The 20,915-nt window shown below is 39.4% G+C and overlaps 1 protein-coding gene across 1 annotated transcript in view; it reads right to left on the bottom strand.

Annotated features, from left to right (window-relative positions):
* Positions 1–1,986: 1,986 nt before the first annotated feature.
* VCAN (versican) overlaps positions 1,987–20,915 on the bottom strand; it is a 113,044-nt gene continuing 94,115 nt past the window's right edge. The window contains exons 12-15 of the mRNA XM_064439346.1: positions 20,587–20,669; positions 5,428–5,572; positions 3,660–3,842; positions 1,987–3,188 (exon numbers count right to left, since the gene is read on the bottom strand). Coding sequence (XP_064295416.1) covers positions 3,058–3,188; positions 3,660–3,842; positions 5,428–5,572; positions 20,587–20,669 — 542 coding nt within the window. The 3' untranslated portion in view covers positions 1,987–3,057. The remainder of the gene's footprint in view (positions 3,189–3,659; positions 3,843–5,427; positions 5,573–20,586; positions 20,670–20,915) is intronic.

The raw sequence follows: 20,915 nt of genomic DNA, 5'->3' as shown, positions 1-20,915 counted from the left end.
AATACGACTCTGATATTTGCCTTGCCTGTACTTGTGAAACAGTTTAAAGCAGACTCTTCTATCCCTGCAGCAGATACGGGTAACTGAAAAATAAGTAAAAAAGAATTCTGGTTTAACTTAAAGGCAAGAAAGCAGAGCACTCACTCAGAAAATCTGTATTTAAATCTCTAGTTTTGTCTTCTATTCCTCTACTCCAATCCCAACATGCTTCCACATACTGGGGTTGAGAGATGTTCCACGTCAAGGAATCACGGCACTCGCTGCGGTAACGCCCTGGCTTCAGAGAGACCTGACGTGGTGATACGAGTGGGTGTGTTCTGCAGGGGGTCAGGGGGGTGGTATTGCAACGTTTGGGGTTTAGATCAGTATCAGGAAAAGTCTCCAGAGCTGAACAAAGTTCCATTCTCTGTCTAAATAAACAAGCATGGGTAACAGGCTTTTTTGGTTTTTGTGTTTTTTTTTTTGGTTTTTTTTTTTTTTGTTTTAATAAGGAATGTCGTCAGTCCTATTTTATTATGCGTAATAGAAGGAGGTGAAAAAATCAATATAAGCACTGTATCTAACCTATTTAAAACTACAATCACAATGTTATCTGAATGCCTTACAACATTGTTTAAATCCAACAAGTAGACAAGAAAACAACAAATCTATGCAGGGTTTTTTATACATATGGTGAGAAAGTCTGCAAAGTGTTAAAATATATTTTCTGTTCTGTATGTTTCTGGTACAAGGAAGTGATGCGTAGAATACTGTATATTTATGAACAGAGCCTTGACTTATACAAGCAATAATCGACTTCAAAACATACAATGTATATCTTAAAATATCCCCTAGAGCTGCTCATATAAAGTCAAATCCAGCACCTACTAAAGTTCAGCCAGCTGACTCTCTTTGACTCCAGTGGGCACTTGACTACGCCCGTGATAATTGTGAAGTGCCTGACAGTCTAACTGTATTCATATGAAAAAAATCACATTGCATAGATTTAAACAGGAAGACATGCAATAACAAGACAAGTCACAGTATAGCAAAACCTTGTTTCTTTGGTGAAACAGAAGCAGATATAAAAGTTACAAAGATTTTAGACTTTCATTCACAAAAAAACCAGACATTCACATTATACACTATACAAGATAATAATATAAATAGAAAAAAGTATTATGTGCATTGTTTGGGGGCTGGGGGTGGGGAATGAACCGGCCAACACAGCGACGCGCTGCCACGTCGGACGCATAAAGGTTGGGTACGCTCGGTGGAGGCGTCACTGCCACTTCGTGAGAGATGCCATCCGGAACTGTAACGGCTGCTCGCAGTGGGCCGTGGCAGCGTCACTCCTCGCGCAGCTCTGCCTACATCAGGCTCTTACGTGTTGGCTGGGTTTCAATTCTTTTCCTTTCCCTTTCAACTTTTTGCATCGTATCCCCACACTAACACAAAGGCGTAAACCTCCCACCTGTGTTTGTATTTGCAATGTTATTTTAAAAGGAATATCTTAGGGAACTTACTGTTCTTTATTTTTGCTTTTTATTTTTCCTTTTTTTTTTTCTTTTTTTTTTTTTTTCTTTCCTGTGCCCAAAGGTGTGCAAGGCACTTTGCAGAAATAACAGTCCTTTCTGTGGAGAGGTCATTTCAAAAGTTACCTTCTACGCTTACTGTACACATCCAGGTCAGTCATCGAGCTGACCAGGGTAAGAAATCATAATAGAAAACTCCTACGTACACACTGCACCAACTACAACCTATAATCTCCTTGTGCACACACTTCTTTCTAGAAAGCCAAGATTCTGATTCTTCTGTAAGTCACACAGTTCTCACCCATCTAACCGCAAACAAATGATCCTGTTTAGCAGGAATTTTGTTCTCCAGGGAAATAGCAGTTGAACTGAAAGATGGTTCCAAAAGCGGAGCTCAGGGGCTAATACTGCACTGGCGAGCTCTTTTAATCTTCTTTGCATGGGTAAAATAACATCCAATAAATTAAATCAGTATGGCTTACTTCATTTATTTATGTACGCTTCACAGCTGCAGCATTCATACACAAACATTCATTACTTTATAAAAAGATTAAAAAATGGTTATATATACAAAATTATTTACTTTTTCGATTTTTGTTTGTTTTTACAAAAAAAATCCCCCAAACACCAGGTCTATCTCCATTTTAGAATGCAGAGACCTGTAATATAGACCTTGTGGTTAATGTCATGAAGTAATTTTTTTTCTTTTTTTTTCTCTTTTTTTTAACTTTTCAAAAAAGTGGCCCTGGTGATAAAGTTAATGTATTAGCACTTGGATTTTTACAGGCCCTCCTTATCATACACAACTCTTCCATGCAGTCCTTTCTCATGAATGGTGAAGCTGGAATGGAGAGCAGAAAAAAGTTCCACATTGCAGTCCCTATTTCATGCTTCATGCCACTTTTATGTGCTCTGTCTGAACTTTGCATCACGTGGACACAAACTGTACCTTGGATGGGATTGACACAGTTCTCATTAAAAAAAAACCAAACTCATGTAACTTGTGTGTTTATCTTCACCTGATTATAGTAAATTTCAGTCAGTGAAGTGATTTCAACCATTTCCAGCCTAGGTAAACAACATAGAAACAACGTCATAAATGACTGAAGACCTCTGAGGCCGTTCTAACCATAAATATGCCTGAAATTAGTGTGACTTTTCATTTTATATACAGGATTTTAAAAACAACACACAATTAAACAACATTAAAATCATCTTATTTACATTTTCATTGGTGCTAAAATTGAGCTGTTTAAATATTGCAGAAGGCTGGTGTATATCATAAAATGGTCCACACTGATGGCATATAGAAAACTAATAATCTTTATAGGCTGGAAATGGTTTCCTTTTATCCCCATAAGCACTTCTCCTTTTTTATTTTTTAAAATTTTCTGATAAACACCATATTTTTGCAAAATTCATTGTGAATACCGCAGTCCACAGTTTCAAAACAATTTGATAATACTCCTATAAGTGATAGAAAAGGCACAGAAAGTTATGACTTTGGCTGAAATGGTGGAAATCCCCATTCACCATTTAGCTCTCAGCGCCTTGAGTCCTGCCACGTCCTGATCCAGCGATGATAGTGTTTGGATGAATTTAAAGATGTTCCCTTTCCTGATGAAGAATGTTTATAGAAGTATTTCTTAGAGTAAGTCCTTTGGTATGTGGACGCTGCAATGAGGAGGAAAAAAGGTAAATTAGTTTAAAATTATTTAACTATGAACGGGCTGACTACACTTCACATTACAGTTCCATTTATACTTGATTAATTAGAGGGTTACAAATTACTAACTGGTCCTATGACCATGCTACAGATGGGAAAAGCATCTCTTACACATAGTTAGACTGCAACTGCAGAAAGTATTGTTAGTGTTATTAGGAGCCTCTGTTGATTTCAGGGGCTTTGTAAGAGTGTTTTTTATTTCAAAAGAATCATAACAGCTTCTGTAAAAACCGAAGACGAACTTTTTTTGTTAGTTTTGGAGGCCTGATGCTTTTTCCTACAGATAGAGTGAGCAGTATTGCTGTTGTAACCTGTCATACCAGATTTGCTCTTCTCTTAAAATGTATGTTCATTACTTATTAATCTTAAATTAATCTATTGTTTCTGATCCGGCACAGGTTTGCTTTCAAAGAACTCACGATTCATGCAAGTAATTTTAGGCATATCCCATCTTCCATTCCCTTGACACCGGATGGTTGGAATATGACGCTGGATGAAACCATCTTTGCAGTGATATCTAATAAGGGAGTTGATCTCATAACGAGGTTTCATCTTCCCAAAGGTCTTTGCGTTTTCCACAACAGGAGGCTGACCGCAAGCAACTGAAAGGAAGAGAGAACATAACCCAGAATATCAGTTTATAAATGCACTTCTGAATCTGGTACTGACCTCTAAACCCTGACTAAAGGAAGATGTTAAGGCATCTCAGTTAGGCCCCGAAGAGACACATCCAAATAAGCACAGGGAGATCAGTCTCTTCTGTAGTTCTGCAGTCTCATAGACCAAACAGCGATGATTAAAATTGGAAAATGGCAGACAGTACAGTTAGTATTGCCTTTTTTGTTTAAATTTCTGATGTAAATTTGAGCCAAAAAGGTTGGCATACTCACATAAATAAGTGATTTTCACTGGAAAGCTGCAAAACCTGAAAACCAGTGAAGTTACTACAGGCATTTAAGAAAAAAGTCTCATTTTCAATACTTCTCATGTCTTCCTCAACAATAGACTATTTAAAAGCACTTAAAAGTGTTGGATCCTTCAAGGCCCAGAGTTCTCTGTTAACAAAAAGTTGTAAATGGTAATTGGGAACAATGGAGCACACACAAGATTTTGGCTGCTTCTTTACTTTCCCAGTCTGAAGAGGCAGAGGCAATTCCTAAAGTATTGCTGTAGAGCTCCTGGTAACAGTCAGTTTCCTGTAAGTATCAAAGTTGGTGATGGGTTTAGAGGGGAAACCGTACGAGGAGCAGCTGAAGCCCCTGGGTTTGTTCAGCTGGAGCAGAGGAGGCCGAGACCAGCCCTCATGGCGCTCTGCAGCTCCCTCCCGAGGGGGGGGGTGGGGCAGGGCTGGTCCCTGCTCTCTGGTGACCAACGCCAGGACCCGAGGGAACGGCAGGGAGATGTGCCAGGGGCGGGTTAGGCTGGGCATTAGGGGAAGGTTCGTCCCCCAGAGGGTGGTGGAGCCCTGGCACAGGCCCCCCAGGGAGGCATCACGGCACCAGCCCGGCGATGTTCAAGAAGCGCTTGGCCAAGGCCCTCAGGGACGCGGTGTGAGTTTGGGGCTGCCCTGTGCAGGGACAGGAGCTGGGCTCGGCCACCCTCGCGGGTCTCTCCCAGCTCAGGACATTCTATGATTCTATCAGCTCTAACATTATATAAGCCAAACGTGCTTTTCTGATTCCAGTGGTGCCATTAAACTAGATGATTTTAGAAAAGGGGAAGAAAAAAAATCAGCATTACTTGATAGGTGAAAATTACGCTCAACTGAAGGTGAAAACCTAACCACATCTAACCAGTGGTCTGCTGCCTGCTATGACTGCCTACCAGTATTCTGCTGCCCACATACTTCACAGTGATGCCATCCCAGGAAAGAAGAGTTGGTAATATTTTCATGGTATGCAGGTAAAGCAGGCTTGCCAGGTACTTGAACGCCTCTTTTGCTGAGATCTGTACTTAAGAATAAATTAGCTTGTTTTTAACCAAGAGTTTCAACTGTGTACGCTTTTGTGCCTGACTCAGGAACAGATTAGGTAGAGATGCAATATGTGGATACAGATGAAGAATGACTTTGTGCGGCTACCTCAGTCAGACGCTGTACTGGTCACAAGAAATCACTAGAATTTGTCATTTTAACTTTATAAAACTGGAATTTAGAGAATAATGCTATTGTTACTGGAAAGTTTGTACCTGTTCCTTTCTTGCAGGTATAGGTAAGGTGATAATTGCATGGTACATCATTCCACTGCCCATTCTCATGCCATATTATAACAACACAGTCTTCTCCAGCAGAAAAGAAGCTGTCTGGCTGGTTTGGTCGCCAGTTCTCATATTGCTGCAGAAAAGAGGAGCAAAGCCATTATTCCCAGTGCTGGAGTATATTTACATTCCATTTTACAGAATAGCACAGGATACTACCTTTGGTGAAGAGCAATCTCAATTGTTTGATTCAGGCTGATAAGGATGAATTAAACAAAGCTAGATTTATAATATCCTCCCACTCTATTAACAGATTATCTCAATGGGAAAAAATATTCTCATCTAACTTCTCACTTACTGTAAACTGATGTCAGGTGAACAAAACAAAGTGACGCAATTCAGCGCAAGCGAAATCTGATCCTAAGTGTGTTGAAACACACTATTTTCTACATAGACAGACATGAAGTGGAATGCTAGGAAGTGTAGTAAATAGCCCATAAACCTCATCAGTCCAAATCTACTAAATAGCAAATTACATGCTAGCTTCTCACTCTTAAATTATTTATTCTCTGACCTCATTTAATGAAGTAATTCAATGGGATGACATGCAGAATTAGGTGTAAAATAAGTAAAGGTGGCAGAATGTACCCCCAGATCATTGTCGATTGATATTTCCATTAAAAAGGACTAGGTGGCAGACTGAGCATATATACAGCCTTTCAGCTTTAGATGTGATGATCGAAAATCTACCCTCTGTAGAAAAACTAACTCCAAATATCTATGAATATGTATGAATAAAACCAGAAACAAGCACACTAGTTTTAGAAGTAGAAATCTGATTGTTGGTACGTGACAAAAAGGAAAAAAACCTTCAAATGGCTGAAAAATATCTTTAGCATAAAAAAAAATAAATAGTTTCTTAGCCCTGCACCTAGGACACACACCTGTCATACCAGTTTGGGCAGGCTCCATTCTTTGTGATCCAAGCTGGCCACATGCGGGTCTGCGCTTAGTTACACAGCTCTGCATCTACCCAACGATATGTCCCTACCGAGAGCTGTGGATGCTGCCTGCTGGCAGGCTGTGCACGGCTCCGTGCATGGGCTCAACCCGCGTATACTCCGCTGTAGAATGCACTCTTTCAAGTATGGCTACGGTCATCATTGCACAACGTCATTTTGGGATGAAAATTAGGGAGGGCTCAGTCTGTTTTTTCAATCAATAAGCAGGAAAAATAGAAACAAAGGGAGTGCCACATGGCTGAAAATCTATGCAGAAGTCCTTGGTAGGGGACATGTAGCCTACTGCCCTTGCAGTCAGCAGAGCTGTCTTAATCTTTATCCCACTTTCTGTTTCATCTTGATCCCAAATGAAGCACAGTAATTTGAGATTTGCATAACATTAGGTAAAGAAAAGTGAGAGAAGATTTGGGAAACTATTCTTAGCTATTTTCTTTGCGATTTCTGTTGTGTCCCTCCAAGAAGAATTTAATGAAGGATAAAAATAGATATCTAAAAGAACTGGAATTCACATAAATGCCAGACATTAACCAGGCAGCTAGCCCCTTGTATGGTCAAAATGACACAGTTTCTACAGTGCTTATGTTTTCCTCAGTGCTTACATCTTTCTGTCTAGAGCTGGCCCATATGAATGTCATAAAAGTTTAGCTTTATATTTTCTTAACTTTATGAAATAACCACTATTCACTGCCTGGGCTAACACATTTTAGAAATAAAGTTAACATACCCCACACAAGTAGTATTTACCTTACAATGAATCAGACTATGAAAAAAGTTGAGTTAAATACTTAACCTTTTCCTACCACATGTCATCTTACCTATCACAGGTTTTAATTATCCAAGCAATTTAACAATCATGGTCTAAATAGATTTGTTCTGCATTGAATTTATTACCTCTAATAAACCATCTCCCTTTTTATGTGGAACTAACTTAATTCCATCTCTACATTTCAGTGTTTAATAAACCTACACTACAGTATGCACTAACCCATTTACTCAAGTCCAGAATTCAGCATTTCATATTAGCTTATAAATCAGAGCACAAGTTTTGCAAGCACAGTAGCCAAACACCATACATATGAGTCAAATGGGACCTGCGGTGTGGGAAGCTTCCCGCAACACCTAGTGCAAAAAAGAAAAGCAAGGTCTGTGTGTTCCTCCTGAGACAGTGAGAGGGAAAATGGAGATGAAGGAATATGCCCATGCATGGTGTGCATCAACCTAACTTAGAGTGCTCCAAGACCCCTGTTCCAAAAGGGTATTTTGGTTTCCCTCAGGCTGCAGGGAAGTCTGCCTGTGTGTTGCAGAGGTGGGGTAAGCAGAAAGAAGTGACCACCTCTCACTTTGATCTCTCAGTGTCTTACTGCCCAACCCAACTGAAAAGTGAGATTTGCTAATGGAAGTCACGGGTGTACGCATGGTTGGTTACAGTGGTCAGACGATGGTGTCGTGTTTTAACTCTAGTCGGCAACTAAGTACCACACCGCTGCTCGCTTACCCTCCCCTCCTGCCCCAGGTGGGATGGGGGAGAGGGTTGGAAAAGTAGTAAAACCTGTGGGTTGGGTTAAAGACAGTTTAATAGGACAGCAGAGGAGGAGGAAATAATAATAATAATGATGATAGAATATGCAAAACAAGTTATATACAATGCAATTCTCCCCATCCCATACCAATGCCCAGCCCGCCCCAAGCAGCGATTGCTGCCCCCAGCCAACTTCCTCCAGTTTATATACTAGAGCATGATGTCATACGGTATAGAATGTCCCTTTGGCCAGTTGGGGTCAGCTGTCCTCGCTGTGCCCCCTCCCAGCTTCTACTGTACCTGGCAGAGCATGGGGAGCTGAAAAGTCCTTCACTAATGTAAGCACTACTTAGCAACAACTAAAATTTGAGTGCGTTATCACATTATTCTCATGCTAAATCCAAACCACAGCACTGTACCAGCTACTGGAAGGAATATTAACTCTATCTCAGCCAAAACCAGGACAGATGGGGAAGCAACTTAAGCTGAGGCAATCCAATCCCATTCAAAAATAAGCCCAGACATACACACACACAGAGAAAAATTAAAGAAAACAGCAGGGTAAGTAGTGGAAATGTTTGATCAATAACATCCTGACAGCAAAGGAAGGACTTCAACAAGCCTTGCAGCTGCTTCTTGTGGAGGTGATACTAGAGAGCTGTTTACTTCCCTACATATCAGAGTGTGGGAATGAAGGATATTTAATGGCTACTGGCGGCGTGCGAGCAGGAGGTGCTCAGCAGCTTGCCAGCTCCCACCCTAAGCGCATAGACTCCATATGATCTTACTTGCCTTGCCATAATGACTCCAAAAGTTTTGTTTGTTTTGCTGGCAGGGTTGCAGCAGAATGACAAAGGATTATATCTCGGCCCTGTGGTTTATTCAAGAATGCCTGATATCCTCCAGCATGACTTGCTGTTACCTCACATCTGATATCATCATTGCATGGATTTATTTTGGCTGAATAACTCTGATTTTGCTTAGGTTTAGTGCCAGAATTGCTTAGCAGAGGAAGTTCCAGACTGCTGAATTGCTTTCTTAGGTCTCCACCCAGCTCTTCTGTAGTTTTTCAATGCCTTATTTAGCCACTGATAATGGGATAATGATACAAAAAGATTCTCACAGTTTGAATGGAACAAGCTGCTAGACAAGTAAACTAATATTTTGCTTTCCTCTTATGGATTACATTTTTGTTTGACCACAAGCACGATTCTGGTCTTCACTTACACTAGTGTAAATTAGGGGTGACTGCACTATCTCCAGTAAAGCTACATCAGCAAAAAATTAATGGGAAAGAATCAAATCCCATAAATCACATACTGATTTGTACTGTTTGTCCCTTACAATCTCTCACACCAGGTGTGCTAAGTGTAAAGGGTCCCCTACCCTTGCAGTAAGTGCAGTAAGCATCTAAGATACTCAGGTCATAACCATTCTGTTGGAAAACACTGCTCAAAATATCCTGAACAAGATGACCTTTTTGAAGTGGCTATGCCATTTAAGATCCTTGTATTCCAATGCATTACAATCTTTTAGAAAAATATATGGTACAAAAAGAAAAAACAATTAACTTCATTCCTTGGTAAAATGTACCATTCAGGTTTGTTTGGTTTTTAAGATCACATCCAAAGAAGATCAGCCATATTCACAGGTGAGGCAAAAACTGCTGTCATTGTTCCAGCCACCCCGCTGCTAGGTTATATCCTCATGTAAACAGTTGTCTCCGCAGACCAATGAAGCTGCACTAAGGAGCACTGTGCTCGAACTGATAAAGCCCAAGACATCCTTTTGCCAACAACAAGCTTCAACTGACACCTTTAGCGATTCTTTTAGCTGTGTCATTCATGAGATATAACTTACATTCCTGAAAACCTAAACAGAGTTATTGCATGGAAGAAAAGCTGCTATGACCCTTTTAGCCCTCAGCATAAATACTTACATAGGGTGATCGCACAGAGGGACCTAAAAACTATTACTGCCCTGGTTTGTAAGCAACATCACACAAGTGAAGTTTTCCCCTGGATCAAAATGCAAAGCCCTTCCAGACTGTATATTTTAGGACATATATCCTTAATTATGTACATGACTCAAAATGTACTTCAAAGGAGGTTTGGCCCACTACACTTTTCTCCTCCAGCTATGGAGCATGCTTTGCTGAGGTGGCTGCGGAGAGAGAAGTTCAAAGCAATGCAAGGGAGTGAAGGCTGGAAGCACACTCCTCAGGCTCAGGCAGACACCACTGCACCAGCCACTCTGCAAAGCTCTCAACATCCATGCAGTCAAGACACTTGGGGATTTTTATAAAAAAATATGAGGTTGCTGTGTAACCAGCTAACTGCAGGACCTAGACTCGGGGACAGGATTTTGGTCCCTGTACATTCATTTGGTCTTCTGGGAGCCACACCACTAGTCTGTCTTACCATTTCAGGCTGAAAACTGGAGGTCCTGTTATACTTTTTATGCCTTTAATTATAGCGTAATAATTAATTTTTTTTTCTTGTACTTTTTTTGTCGTTGTTGAAAGCAGAGCCTGCCCCTGACGCATTGGATTTACTTGTTGTACCTTTCTCTGCTAAAAAGCACTGAAAATTTTCCTGCAGACAAGGGGGTGAATGGTCCATGGGTTAGAGCTGCAGCTGAGATGGGGTTCAGTTCTTCAGACTTCCTACGTGGCATTAGGCAATGCACTTGGCTGGCTGATTCCCAGCCTGTAAAACAGTGACAATGCATTCTCTTGCCTCACAGGAGGAGCCTGGATATGACGGTTACAAGAGCCTATGAAGACATTTAAGTTCCACATTTTTGGGGAGGATTTCCTTAAATGGCATTGAATTAACTCACAGCCATGATCTGCCAGTTGGGTGACCGGCTGACTTTTCACATACATCACATTTCACATAAATTAAATCTAAGAAAGCCAGGATTATAGTAAGAGATGTAAAGCAGCTAACTTTATTAGCTAGTCACTACTTCTTCTCACTCTGACGGCTGCTAATTAAACTGAGCATAGCCTTCCCATCATGAACGAGATCCTATACCTCGTAGATTTGTTATTTAAATTTTCAGATAACCAACCTTATCTGAGGGCCTCATTTCCTTACTAATGAGTAATCCACTCAGGTCTTTCAGGTGTTTGCACTGCCAAGGTGAATATACGAGTAAGCAGTATCTTAGCTTTGTGAAACTCATTTGGAAATTTCAGCCATTCCTTTATCTCCAAAAGGCACACCAAGTGTCTGAGATCAATCACTTGGATTTTGCATTCCAAAATAGTCAAGAAGCACTGTATTTAATGAAGCACAACAAAATAAACTGCTCATGCAAACAAAACTTTACTGCTTGACCTCCTTATTGTGTAAAGGCCAATAATCTTTTGTACATAACTAAAGCTAGGAAATAATTTACTCAAAATACATCTATTTAGACTTACAGGGTTAATGCTTTTCCTTCTGGGAAAAGGAAGCATGTTTTCAGCATGTTTAAATAAGCTTAAAGTACAAATCTGTCTTGGCACTTTTTGGCACATGTAATTTCCAATGTGATTTTTATTTCTTTCATTCTGGGTGCTTACCTATCTGATTGCTTCTTAATGCAAGACTAATGAGGCAAATCAAAAAAGCAAGGAGAAATTTAAGGACTGACATAACATTTCCTGCTTGGCATTTATCACTAAACAAGCTGAAACCACTGCTGCAAAGCTTAGTGGCTATTGTGCTCCCCCACCCCATAACTCTGCTAAGAACAGGAATACACTTTTTTCACAACAGCAGACAAATTCTTAGAAGTCTATATCAGGAAAGCCCCTGACCAAGTCCCTCACTGTGGAGGTTCTGTTATAATTGGATGCCTTAACTAAAAATTACATCTCACTTTCAGTAAGTCCTGGCAATTACCCAGTTTCATAGGTTGCCTGAACTACAACAAGATCAGCACAAGGTTACAATTGAGTATATGGATCAGTTCAGAAAACCCTCGTTTGAGGCTCATGCTGTTATACAGCACTGATTCTGTTACATGAGACACTCATGGGAAGTTTAAAAGGGGTTGTATTTCCTTTTGATAGAAACAAAATCAAACAGATTACTGTGAAGATTTGGCAAAGTCTGAAGTACTTCCATTAAGTTCACCTAGTATTTAAATGCATTTATACATCGGGAAAGACAAGAAACTACCTTATAGCAGAGGCTCTGTTTCACTTAATTTCATGCCAGTCCTGCAAAGGATTTTTCTGTTTAATTTTATGAATGGGAGCAGTCTGACACAACTCACCAAAAGCATTCATGAGATTAAAAACTTCCATTCAGTGACTGCTTAAGCATATACCTTGCTTTAAAGACATGGGTGGTGCCCCAAACTCTATGAGGTACATCACATGCACAATTCAGAGACATGCTAAAATAACTTGCTGAAGGAGGGACCAAGCTAAGTGTGTTGGTAAATCTTTGCTGGGAGAAATTCTGGTCAATTTGAAGACAACTACAATATTTAAACATATCTACAAGTATACACAAAAATCACATGTCATGATCCTGATATTTTTTAGATCATATTTGAATGGCTTCCCTCAAGCCCTTAATCTGGGCTTTATTTGCATGGGATTTGGGAAACTGGCAGGATTTGGATCGGGCAGGCACCCAACACTCCCCATTACAGAGTCACACTGCAAGCAAGACAGACTCCCAGATGGAGCTTTGCTAAGGACCTTTGCAAAAGATTTCACTTGGAAGGGTTTTTGGTAACAGAGCAGTGGGATATATTGAAAAACTCTTTGATTTTCTATGCAACAGCTTGCAAAAAAGGATTCTGAATAACATACACTCATGTATATCCATGAATATCCACAAGCACTGATTGCAGATTGAATAAGCAGTAAGGTCTATGCAAAAATAAGTAATTTGGGAAAGAACTCTAAGGAATACAAATGAAACAAGTAAAAAAGGCTAGCTGATGAAGCTGAAATATAAAAGCTCTTTCAATCATATCTTTTGTTGGGAGTTAATCATATGGTGGAGCAGATGACAAGCTCTTTGACTTTTTTTAAAAACAATACCATAGTATGTCAACTTTTCCCGAGAAGCAGAAACCACTAAGCAAGAAGCTCCCGCTAGATGGCAATGTCTACTCACTACTGAGAAGTTCCAAAATAATAATTACTCAGAAAAGATACTTCTTTTATTAACTCTTGAAAAGCTAATTGAAGCCAGTGGTCACAACTCCGTTGACTTTTACCTGCTCTGTACCAACTCTTCTTAGAGTAATAACTTTCATGATGGTTCACACACTGTTTAGCTCAATTTTGTGGGTGTACTCTGTGTGCTGTGATTTAAGAAGCCACCTTAGCACAGAGACTGAAAAATTAGCAGGAAAGACCTGGTGAAATCCTCTTGCTAATGGGCGGGTGTTTTACTGCAGAAGAAAAGTACGTCAGGGTGTTAAATGCTGGTTGGTATATTACAAGTTCTTTGCAAGTCACACTAACATAATTATATATTATCAACACGATGCAAATTGCATGGGGTGTGACTTATTCTTTTTGTGCACAACTACCCAGAGAGCCACTGAAGAAAGGAAAACCCCGCACTTTGTCATTTATGTCAACAATTACTGCAGGTTTGAAGCTGTCCAAGAGTTTTAGCCCAGAGCCAACCATAACGAGGCTCTGAAGTAACTGCTGACCCCCCTGGTAAAATTGAGACAAAAACCCACTTTGTCCAAGAGGCCCTCCTTACTGCCTACGACATACTGAACTAAAAATATACCTGTCATTAATAACATTATATAGTTCTCTATTTAAATGCGGGTCAAATGAGCATCTTAAAAAGAGGCTGTAATGACTGACTGCAGCACAAAACCAAAACATTTGGTAGATTTAAAATCTCCTTCTCCAAGGATCCTGTGGGACATGGGCACAATGAGCTTTTTGTTTGCAGCTGACTAGAGTACTTTTTAGTTTGTTTGCTTTATTTAACCCTCAGAGGCAGGCTCCTTCCCTACAATATTCCATGCCTTTTGAAGGTTTTTGTGTTCAATAAAGTTACTCTTTCTGAGGGGGGTGCAGTTAGAGATTTGCTCAAGTTAAAGCATTCTGATTCACTGACCAATAAAGGAAGGAAAAGAGGGGGCTTTGTTTTTGTCAGAATTAAACTTCTGCTTTGTTTTGCCGTTGGTTTTTTTTTTAAATGTAGCTACCTGACACTGACAACCTGAGGTCCAGCATTGCAAAACACAAAGCATAAACAGTCCTGTGCTGAAGGGAATTAAAACTAACGGTAGAGTCTCTGGACAGTTTTAAAAGTGGCAATATGCCCCATTACTTTCCTAGCTGGCAGCGTTCTCCAAGTGACAGACAATCTGGCCACAGACACTAGCCAGCTCCTTATTACAGCACTAATCTTATGTAATGGGAGTGAGCTCACTGCCCTACAAAGCACTAATTATCAACAGCATTTTCCAAAGGATATGAATAACTCCCCTTGTGAGACGGAGGCCCAAGGCACAACCCCAAGTAGCTATACGCGCTTAATCCATAACATGAATAGCTCCAGAGGACTCCTTTACCGCTGTGCCCGCTCACAAGGGTCCTTAACAGTGAAACTTCAGCAATCCAAATACAATGGAGAAGCTGCCAAAAGCAACACCATATTTTTTCTGTTTGGATGGGTGTGCTTTACAGCTGTAAAAGTTACTATTCACAGAACTAAGTGAATTATTTAAATTCAATTTCCCTAAGATATTTTCAAATGTCACATTGTGTTCATTCTTCCTTTGATCATGCCAATTATTAAATGTTTCCGCTGATAATGTAAATTTTATTATTTTGGAGTTTGTATTACATCAAATTTGAAGTATACAAATATCCAAATAGGCATGGACAAATTCCTTTTTTCACATAGTTGTGTGAGTATTTAGGCCTTGCTTTTTCTCCTATATCACTGTGATTTTCCCAAATGTATTTGTTTTTATTGCTTAGAGCTTTTTATGATAATTGTGGGATGAAGGTGGTCCACAATTCATCCTTAAAGGGTTGCTCACTATCACAGAAAAGCTGGGAGAAAAGCCCACAGAAAATTGCAAGAAATATTTTGATCCTGTAATTTTAAAAATATAAACAAAGTCTTACATATAGCTATCTTCATTCCTGTATAGAATGTAAATCAGAGAAAAACTAATGCTTTCCCACACTGAATGCCAACAGGACTGCCTTATAACTGTACTGCAATAGAAGAAAAGCAGAGCTAACAAAACATGCTTTTTCAAATACTGTATTATTTTCTTCTGCCTCTTGCATCTGTCAGTGTAATAATATCTGAAATACCTTGAGCAGAAATTGCCTTGATTTTCAGGAAGTAATGAATAATGAAGCTCTAAAAACATTGGGGTGCTGTGAGTTCTCCAAACACACTTCAGTACCTGCTCTCACTATTTTCACCTTTGAGACAAATTATCTGAAGTTAGGGACTAGGCAGATATGCCAAAGTTTGCAGCTTACAAATTCCCATCCTGCTGGTCCAAGTGATCTTAGATGTTGCTGGTATCCTAAGCCCATGCTTGTAGCAGTGGCCCCTAATCTCCAGCTCTCACTGAACTTGCACCTCAAGTGAGGATCTGGGTTTCCTGAAAAAGCATTCACTTTTTATGATGTACTAACACAGCTGCAATCAACTCTTTCCCCTTGATATAAAAAGGGAAGAGTTGCTGCTGCCAACGTGTTTTTCATGTGGCCTATCAGCTCCAGAACACTAATCTACCTCTCCCAACCACCGGAAACTCTGAAAACAGAAAAGGAAAAAGAGAGAGAGTGCAGGAACACATTGTAGATGAGAAAAGATTGCTTCCTGCCATACGGATACAGCACAGCAAATCAGAACAAATTAGATTCATATGGGTGGCCAGCAATGGATTCCACAGTTTAGTATAATTATAGCTTATTTTGTTCTGCATATTGGACAAGGTAGCCTAAGCTTAGCCAAGTAGCTCCTTTGAAGATGTGCTCTGGCCTCAGTCAAGCAGCTCCCAGTTTGTTTTTTAAAGATGTTGCAAAAAGACAAATATAAGCTAATTGGCCTGGCCAAGAAAATTCTGCATAAGGAAATATCAGTTACTGGGAATGTCATTTGTTTATGGAAAAGTAGCACCTGGACTGAAAATTAAACTTTAGGGCATGAGAAGTATGACCCAACTACTTTATTCATGTTATTTTGCACTTTTCAAGCCCAGTCTGTGTTTGAGGTGTTGTGGGTATGTTGAAAAAGCATCTTCTAGAAGGAGATGGTGAGTCTTTATCTGCACAACCCAGTAAATTGCGTAAGATTATGCCATTTTGCCTGAAAGGCAGGAAACTGCTGAGCAGTTTTAAATTAAAAACCACTTTACAATTAAGAAATAAACCTGCCAAAACCCCCTAAAAGCGCACAGATAACTATGCATCAAACACTTCAGTGAGGTAGATCAAAAAGCCTCCTCAATTTCTTTTACAGGAACAGAGCCTAGAATACTATGATTTAGGAATATGCCCATTTCTATTTTGTTAGGGTAATTATCCTTGTCTTAAAAGTTCTTGTTATGGAAAACAGGTATACTCAATACAGATATGGACAAATGTCATGTGGACCAAAAACTTTTAAATACTGTTCCTTGCTTTCTCACTGGATCTGATTGTACTTCCTTCATTATTCAAGACACCAATATTTTCCTTGAGAAGCTCCAAGCTTGTGTTTAAAAGAACACTCTTCATTTATTCCAAGACTTGCTTTCTGGCATTATTTTTGCAAGCTAAACATAAATTCCAGTTGATACATGAAAAACATGCATAGGAATAGTGGGGCTTTTTTGACTGCTGCTGCTCTCGATGAGTTGTTAACAGCCAGTAATTTCTATAGAGCTTAAAAAAAAAAAGAATGCCAAGATATCAAAAGTGGCTGACTATAGCTAGTCCACTACTAGGCACCTAAATAATTGCCCCTGTTTTCAGCAGGGCTGTGAGCCCACCAAGGGTACTCCAGGTTCAGTGTAGATTTCCCAGTAAGAACTTCAATTGTATATGCTCACTTTTTAAAAATCTTGGTCACATCATCCCACATGCCTTAGGAAACAAACCTCCCATCCCACTGAAGGGGCATGAACTGATCTCATCTGGACACTGCACAGAAAACTGAATGGCCCTTGCTTATTTGATCAGCAAATAAATCACGCACCGATTCATGAGGTAAGGGAAATTTCTGCAACCTCATCTGAGTTTTTAAGCTTTTTCACATTACTAGGCCAATGACAAAGGTGAGTTTATCACCCTAAACTCACATGAATGGACAAGAAATATGCTTAAAAAAGCCCCCCATGTATTTTGGGAGCCGATGGAATTAAGACAGCACAAGATTTATATGCTCATGCTGCATATGACTGTGAAGTCCACAAAAAATAGCTCAGGTGGGCACGTGTATTCCACAGCTCACTGTAGATAGAAACAATGTGGAGTGCACTTGGAAGAGTGTTTGTTCATTTTCACTAAGGAACTCATGTACCTGCTTTGTCCATATATCATATTTAATGGTGGGTGACACTTAGCTTCAGTTAAAAATACCTGGAAAAACACAACTTGGCATGAGCTGGAAATGTCAAAAAATGGCTGATTTCCTTCCATTGAAATCGTTGGTTGAAATACCTTTTAGGTGCAAAGGAAAAAAAAGGTATTTTATCCCTTTTCTAGAATTTGCTAATAATATACGTGCCAACACCTCACAAGAGAGTTCCTTTCAACATACTGAATATTTAAGTTGTGGGTTTCCTTGCATCCATGGAAAATGAGTACCAAAGTAATCCAAACCTTGTTCCATAATCTCCAATGGTAGAGGCTGTGGTTCAATTATTCTCAGTTCTAGGGTGGGGTTTTTTTTTTTGTTTCAGAAGGAAAACTCGTGAAAGAGAAATCACTAAAATGTATCACAGCTTTTTCTTCTGGGCAGTACTGGGTCAACTGCAGCACTGGGCCAGCAATTCCATCCACAACATGTCTTGTTGCTGCTGTTGCTGTTCATTTGCTTTTTCTTTTAAGCTTACCAAGCATTGGAATGTTTGGGTCTTTTTTTAATCCAAACCCCAATAAAATCATGTAAGCATGATTTCCAGATTAAACCAAACTGTTATTGGCAGAAAATTCAAAAAATTATCAAGATAAAGATGAATGTACATCACTTGTAGATGCACAGTCTAAGAGCTGGAGTGACTTTTCTGATTGTATCTCCATGAAAACTCTTATATCAGCAGACTTGACAAATTTTGCTCTATGCCAGAAGCGTTGAACAGAATTGTAGATAAATAATATTATCTTGGAGAAAGCATGGGGCTGGGCAACAGAGTTAGAAACAGCTTAATTACAGATGCACCCTGATATGTAAAACAAAAGAAGGCTATTTAGATTTTGGCCATATGCAACAGCTACACTTAATCTCAGAAATTCAAGTTAGAACCTGAGTATAGAGGTAATAATGTTTATTTTTATGATCACAAATTATACTCATTTAATACTATCATGACTACTTTTCACCTGCAAATATATATATGATATAATATTTTCACCTACACAGTATTCAAATCCATTGGAATTTTAATACATGATCAGGGAAATACATTGGATGCATATATTTAATTATGTTATTGTACCTATTAATTACTCAAGAAGTAATAAATCAGTGTAACCAGAAAAGTGGTTAGAAAGTATGAAAAATAAGTTAAAAACTAGGAAAAAGAAGCAAATGAGGAAGCTGCTCAGAACCATGGTATCCAGAAACCATCTGGGATAAGTTATGAGGGAAAGCTGTTGAAGCAATGGACATAAATGATTTCTAGAGACACCTAAATTGTTTCCAAAGGAAGAGACAGAGGGAAGTTGTTAGAAAGAAAAATAAAGTGGAAAAAAGATCAATCAAAACAGCAATCTGTTAGACAGATGGTCTTATTCTGTTCCTAGAGTAACTTCGTTTCTTAAAATTGAAAATTAAAAAGTAAAAATGTAATACCACATATACCCAGTAGCATGAATTAAAAAATTGAACCTCAGCCCTAAATTTAATTTCCTTGAGTTCATCATTCGGTGGCACACCAAATTTGTCTTTGGAGTATATGAGCATATATCTTGTTTTACACTCCCCAGTGTAAGATGGGCTGCCCCTTCAGGCACTACATTTATGCCCAAATTTATCTCACCTAACTTCAGATCCCTTAATAAGCATAGGCTCCTTGACCAACCACTGCAGACAGCCCAAACCACCCCGAGCTCCAACCAAACCTGAATCATCCTCAGAGGGTGCCTGTTACTGTCAGTGAGGTGTAAGAAGTCAAATCAGAAAGCAGAGAATGAACTCATCCAGAATGAATAGATTTCAAGACCATGGCCCATCTTGTGCTCACAAAATTACATGAGGATAGGCTAGATAAAATGATGAAATGAAACTCTTCTGCTTACATCCTGCAAGACTTTGTGGTTCCAAGCACAAATGGGTGCATTGGTACCACCACAGATGCACAGAGCAATCAGTCAGGCAACAAAAATTTTCTTCATCTTTCCCCATGCCTTGTGCTGCCACCAGCCACACAAGGTAGTTTCTCCTAGAAATGACTTATTTACAAGTTGTTTTAGAGAACTTTAAACCTCTGGTTATTTGCATGAAATGGTAATTAACAAAGCCTGCTTTGCCCCTGGTGTCTTTCTACAGAAGTTGTAGCCACATGGTATGCAGCAATGATCATTGCGTGCATGTGTGAGCATGTGCACATGTGCATCCAGATGCTTTCTGCTTTAAGAAGAACTCACAACTGGAAAGGAAAATAATAAGCATAACCAGTTTGGGGGGTTTTTTATGTAATGTTCTTCAATGGGTGTTAAACAACAAGAAACCTCCTGTCCTTTCTAAATAATAGACTGTTTTGAATTGGAAAGAGCTCTATCATTTCCTGTATCCATCAGCTCTTTGATTTAGGTTAAGCAAAGGTGGGTAGAGAATGTTCTCCCTCTCCTCCTGTTGATTTTCCTTCTTGTTTTAAGGCAGTAAGGGGTATCAACAGCATCTTAAAATTTTATGGGCAGATTATTGGTTACAGGCCTCCTGAACCACCTAAGGATGGCTTCTCCATCCTAGCTGTAGAGCTGCCATACAGACTAGAACAACCTCCAGCAATACTTGAGAGGCTCCTTTGTACACCCTCACAGACCCAGTGAATGTAAGATCTTGAATGTCATACCCTCATCCAAAAAATGCATCTTTCTCCATATACAGAACGGAGAGGAGAATTGCCACATGTATCCTTGTATGAGTCCAGAAGAGCACAAACCAGCTCCAGCAGAGACCCTTAAATTACAGTCTCAGACTTTTTGAGTTTTTCTGTTTGGAAACTTTGAGAGCTCCCACATATACAATAATAAGAACTAAGAATAAGATTTTAGAACTATACCACAAAATAGTAGTTATCCTGAGACAAGAGTTTGCTGGCTGTTTGCTTGGGTGCATAATTAGTGACTGCATTTTTTGTTATTCAAATCCCCTCATTGCTAGTGGGAATTTGATAAGCCACCACAAAAAGAAATTAATGAGTGATTTCATTTCAAAGGCATCTTACCAGCGGGCTACCATCAGTCCAGCGGAAATCACGCTCAAACATCTTGTCATTGAGGCCAATCCACTGGTAGTCATGCCCAATACCTAGGGAACCAGAAGGATATTTTTATTAACCTTCCCATAAATGGAAGAGATTTTACCAAAGAAAATAAAAAGACTTTGCACAGAATGAATCAGACTTCCTGTTCTTAAGATTCTTCTACTCATTATGCAAATATTTACACGCTGTTTTTCAGCTTTTCGATTTTAATTTGAGTTATCTGTAAAAACGCAGATTAACGTCTAGCAGTTTTAAACAATCCTGTCTCTTCCCTCCTGATGCTGTCTCCC

The sequence above is a fragment of the Phalacrocorax carbo genome, chromosome Z, assembly GCF_963921805.1.
Source record: "Phalacrocorax carbo chromosome Z, bPhaCar2.1, whole genome shotgun sequence".
NCBI lineage: Eukaryota > Metazoa > Chordata > Aves > Suliformes > Phalacrocoracidae > Phalacrocorax > Phalacrocorax carbo.
This window is presented reverse-complemented; position numbering and strand designations above follow the sequence as displayed.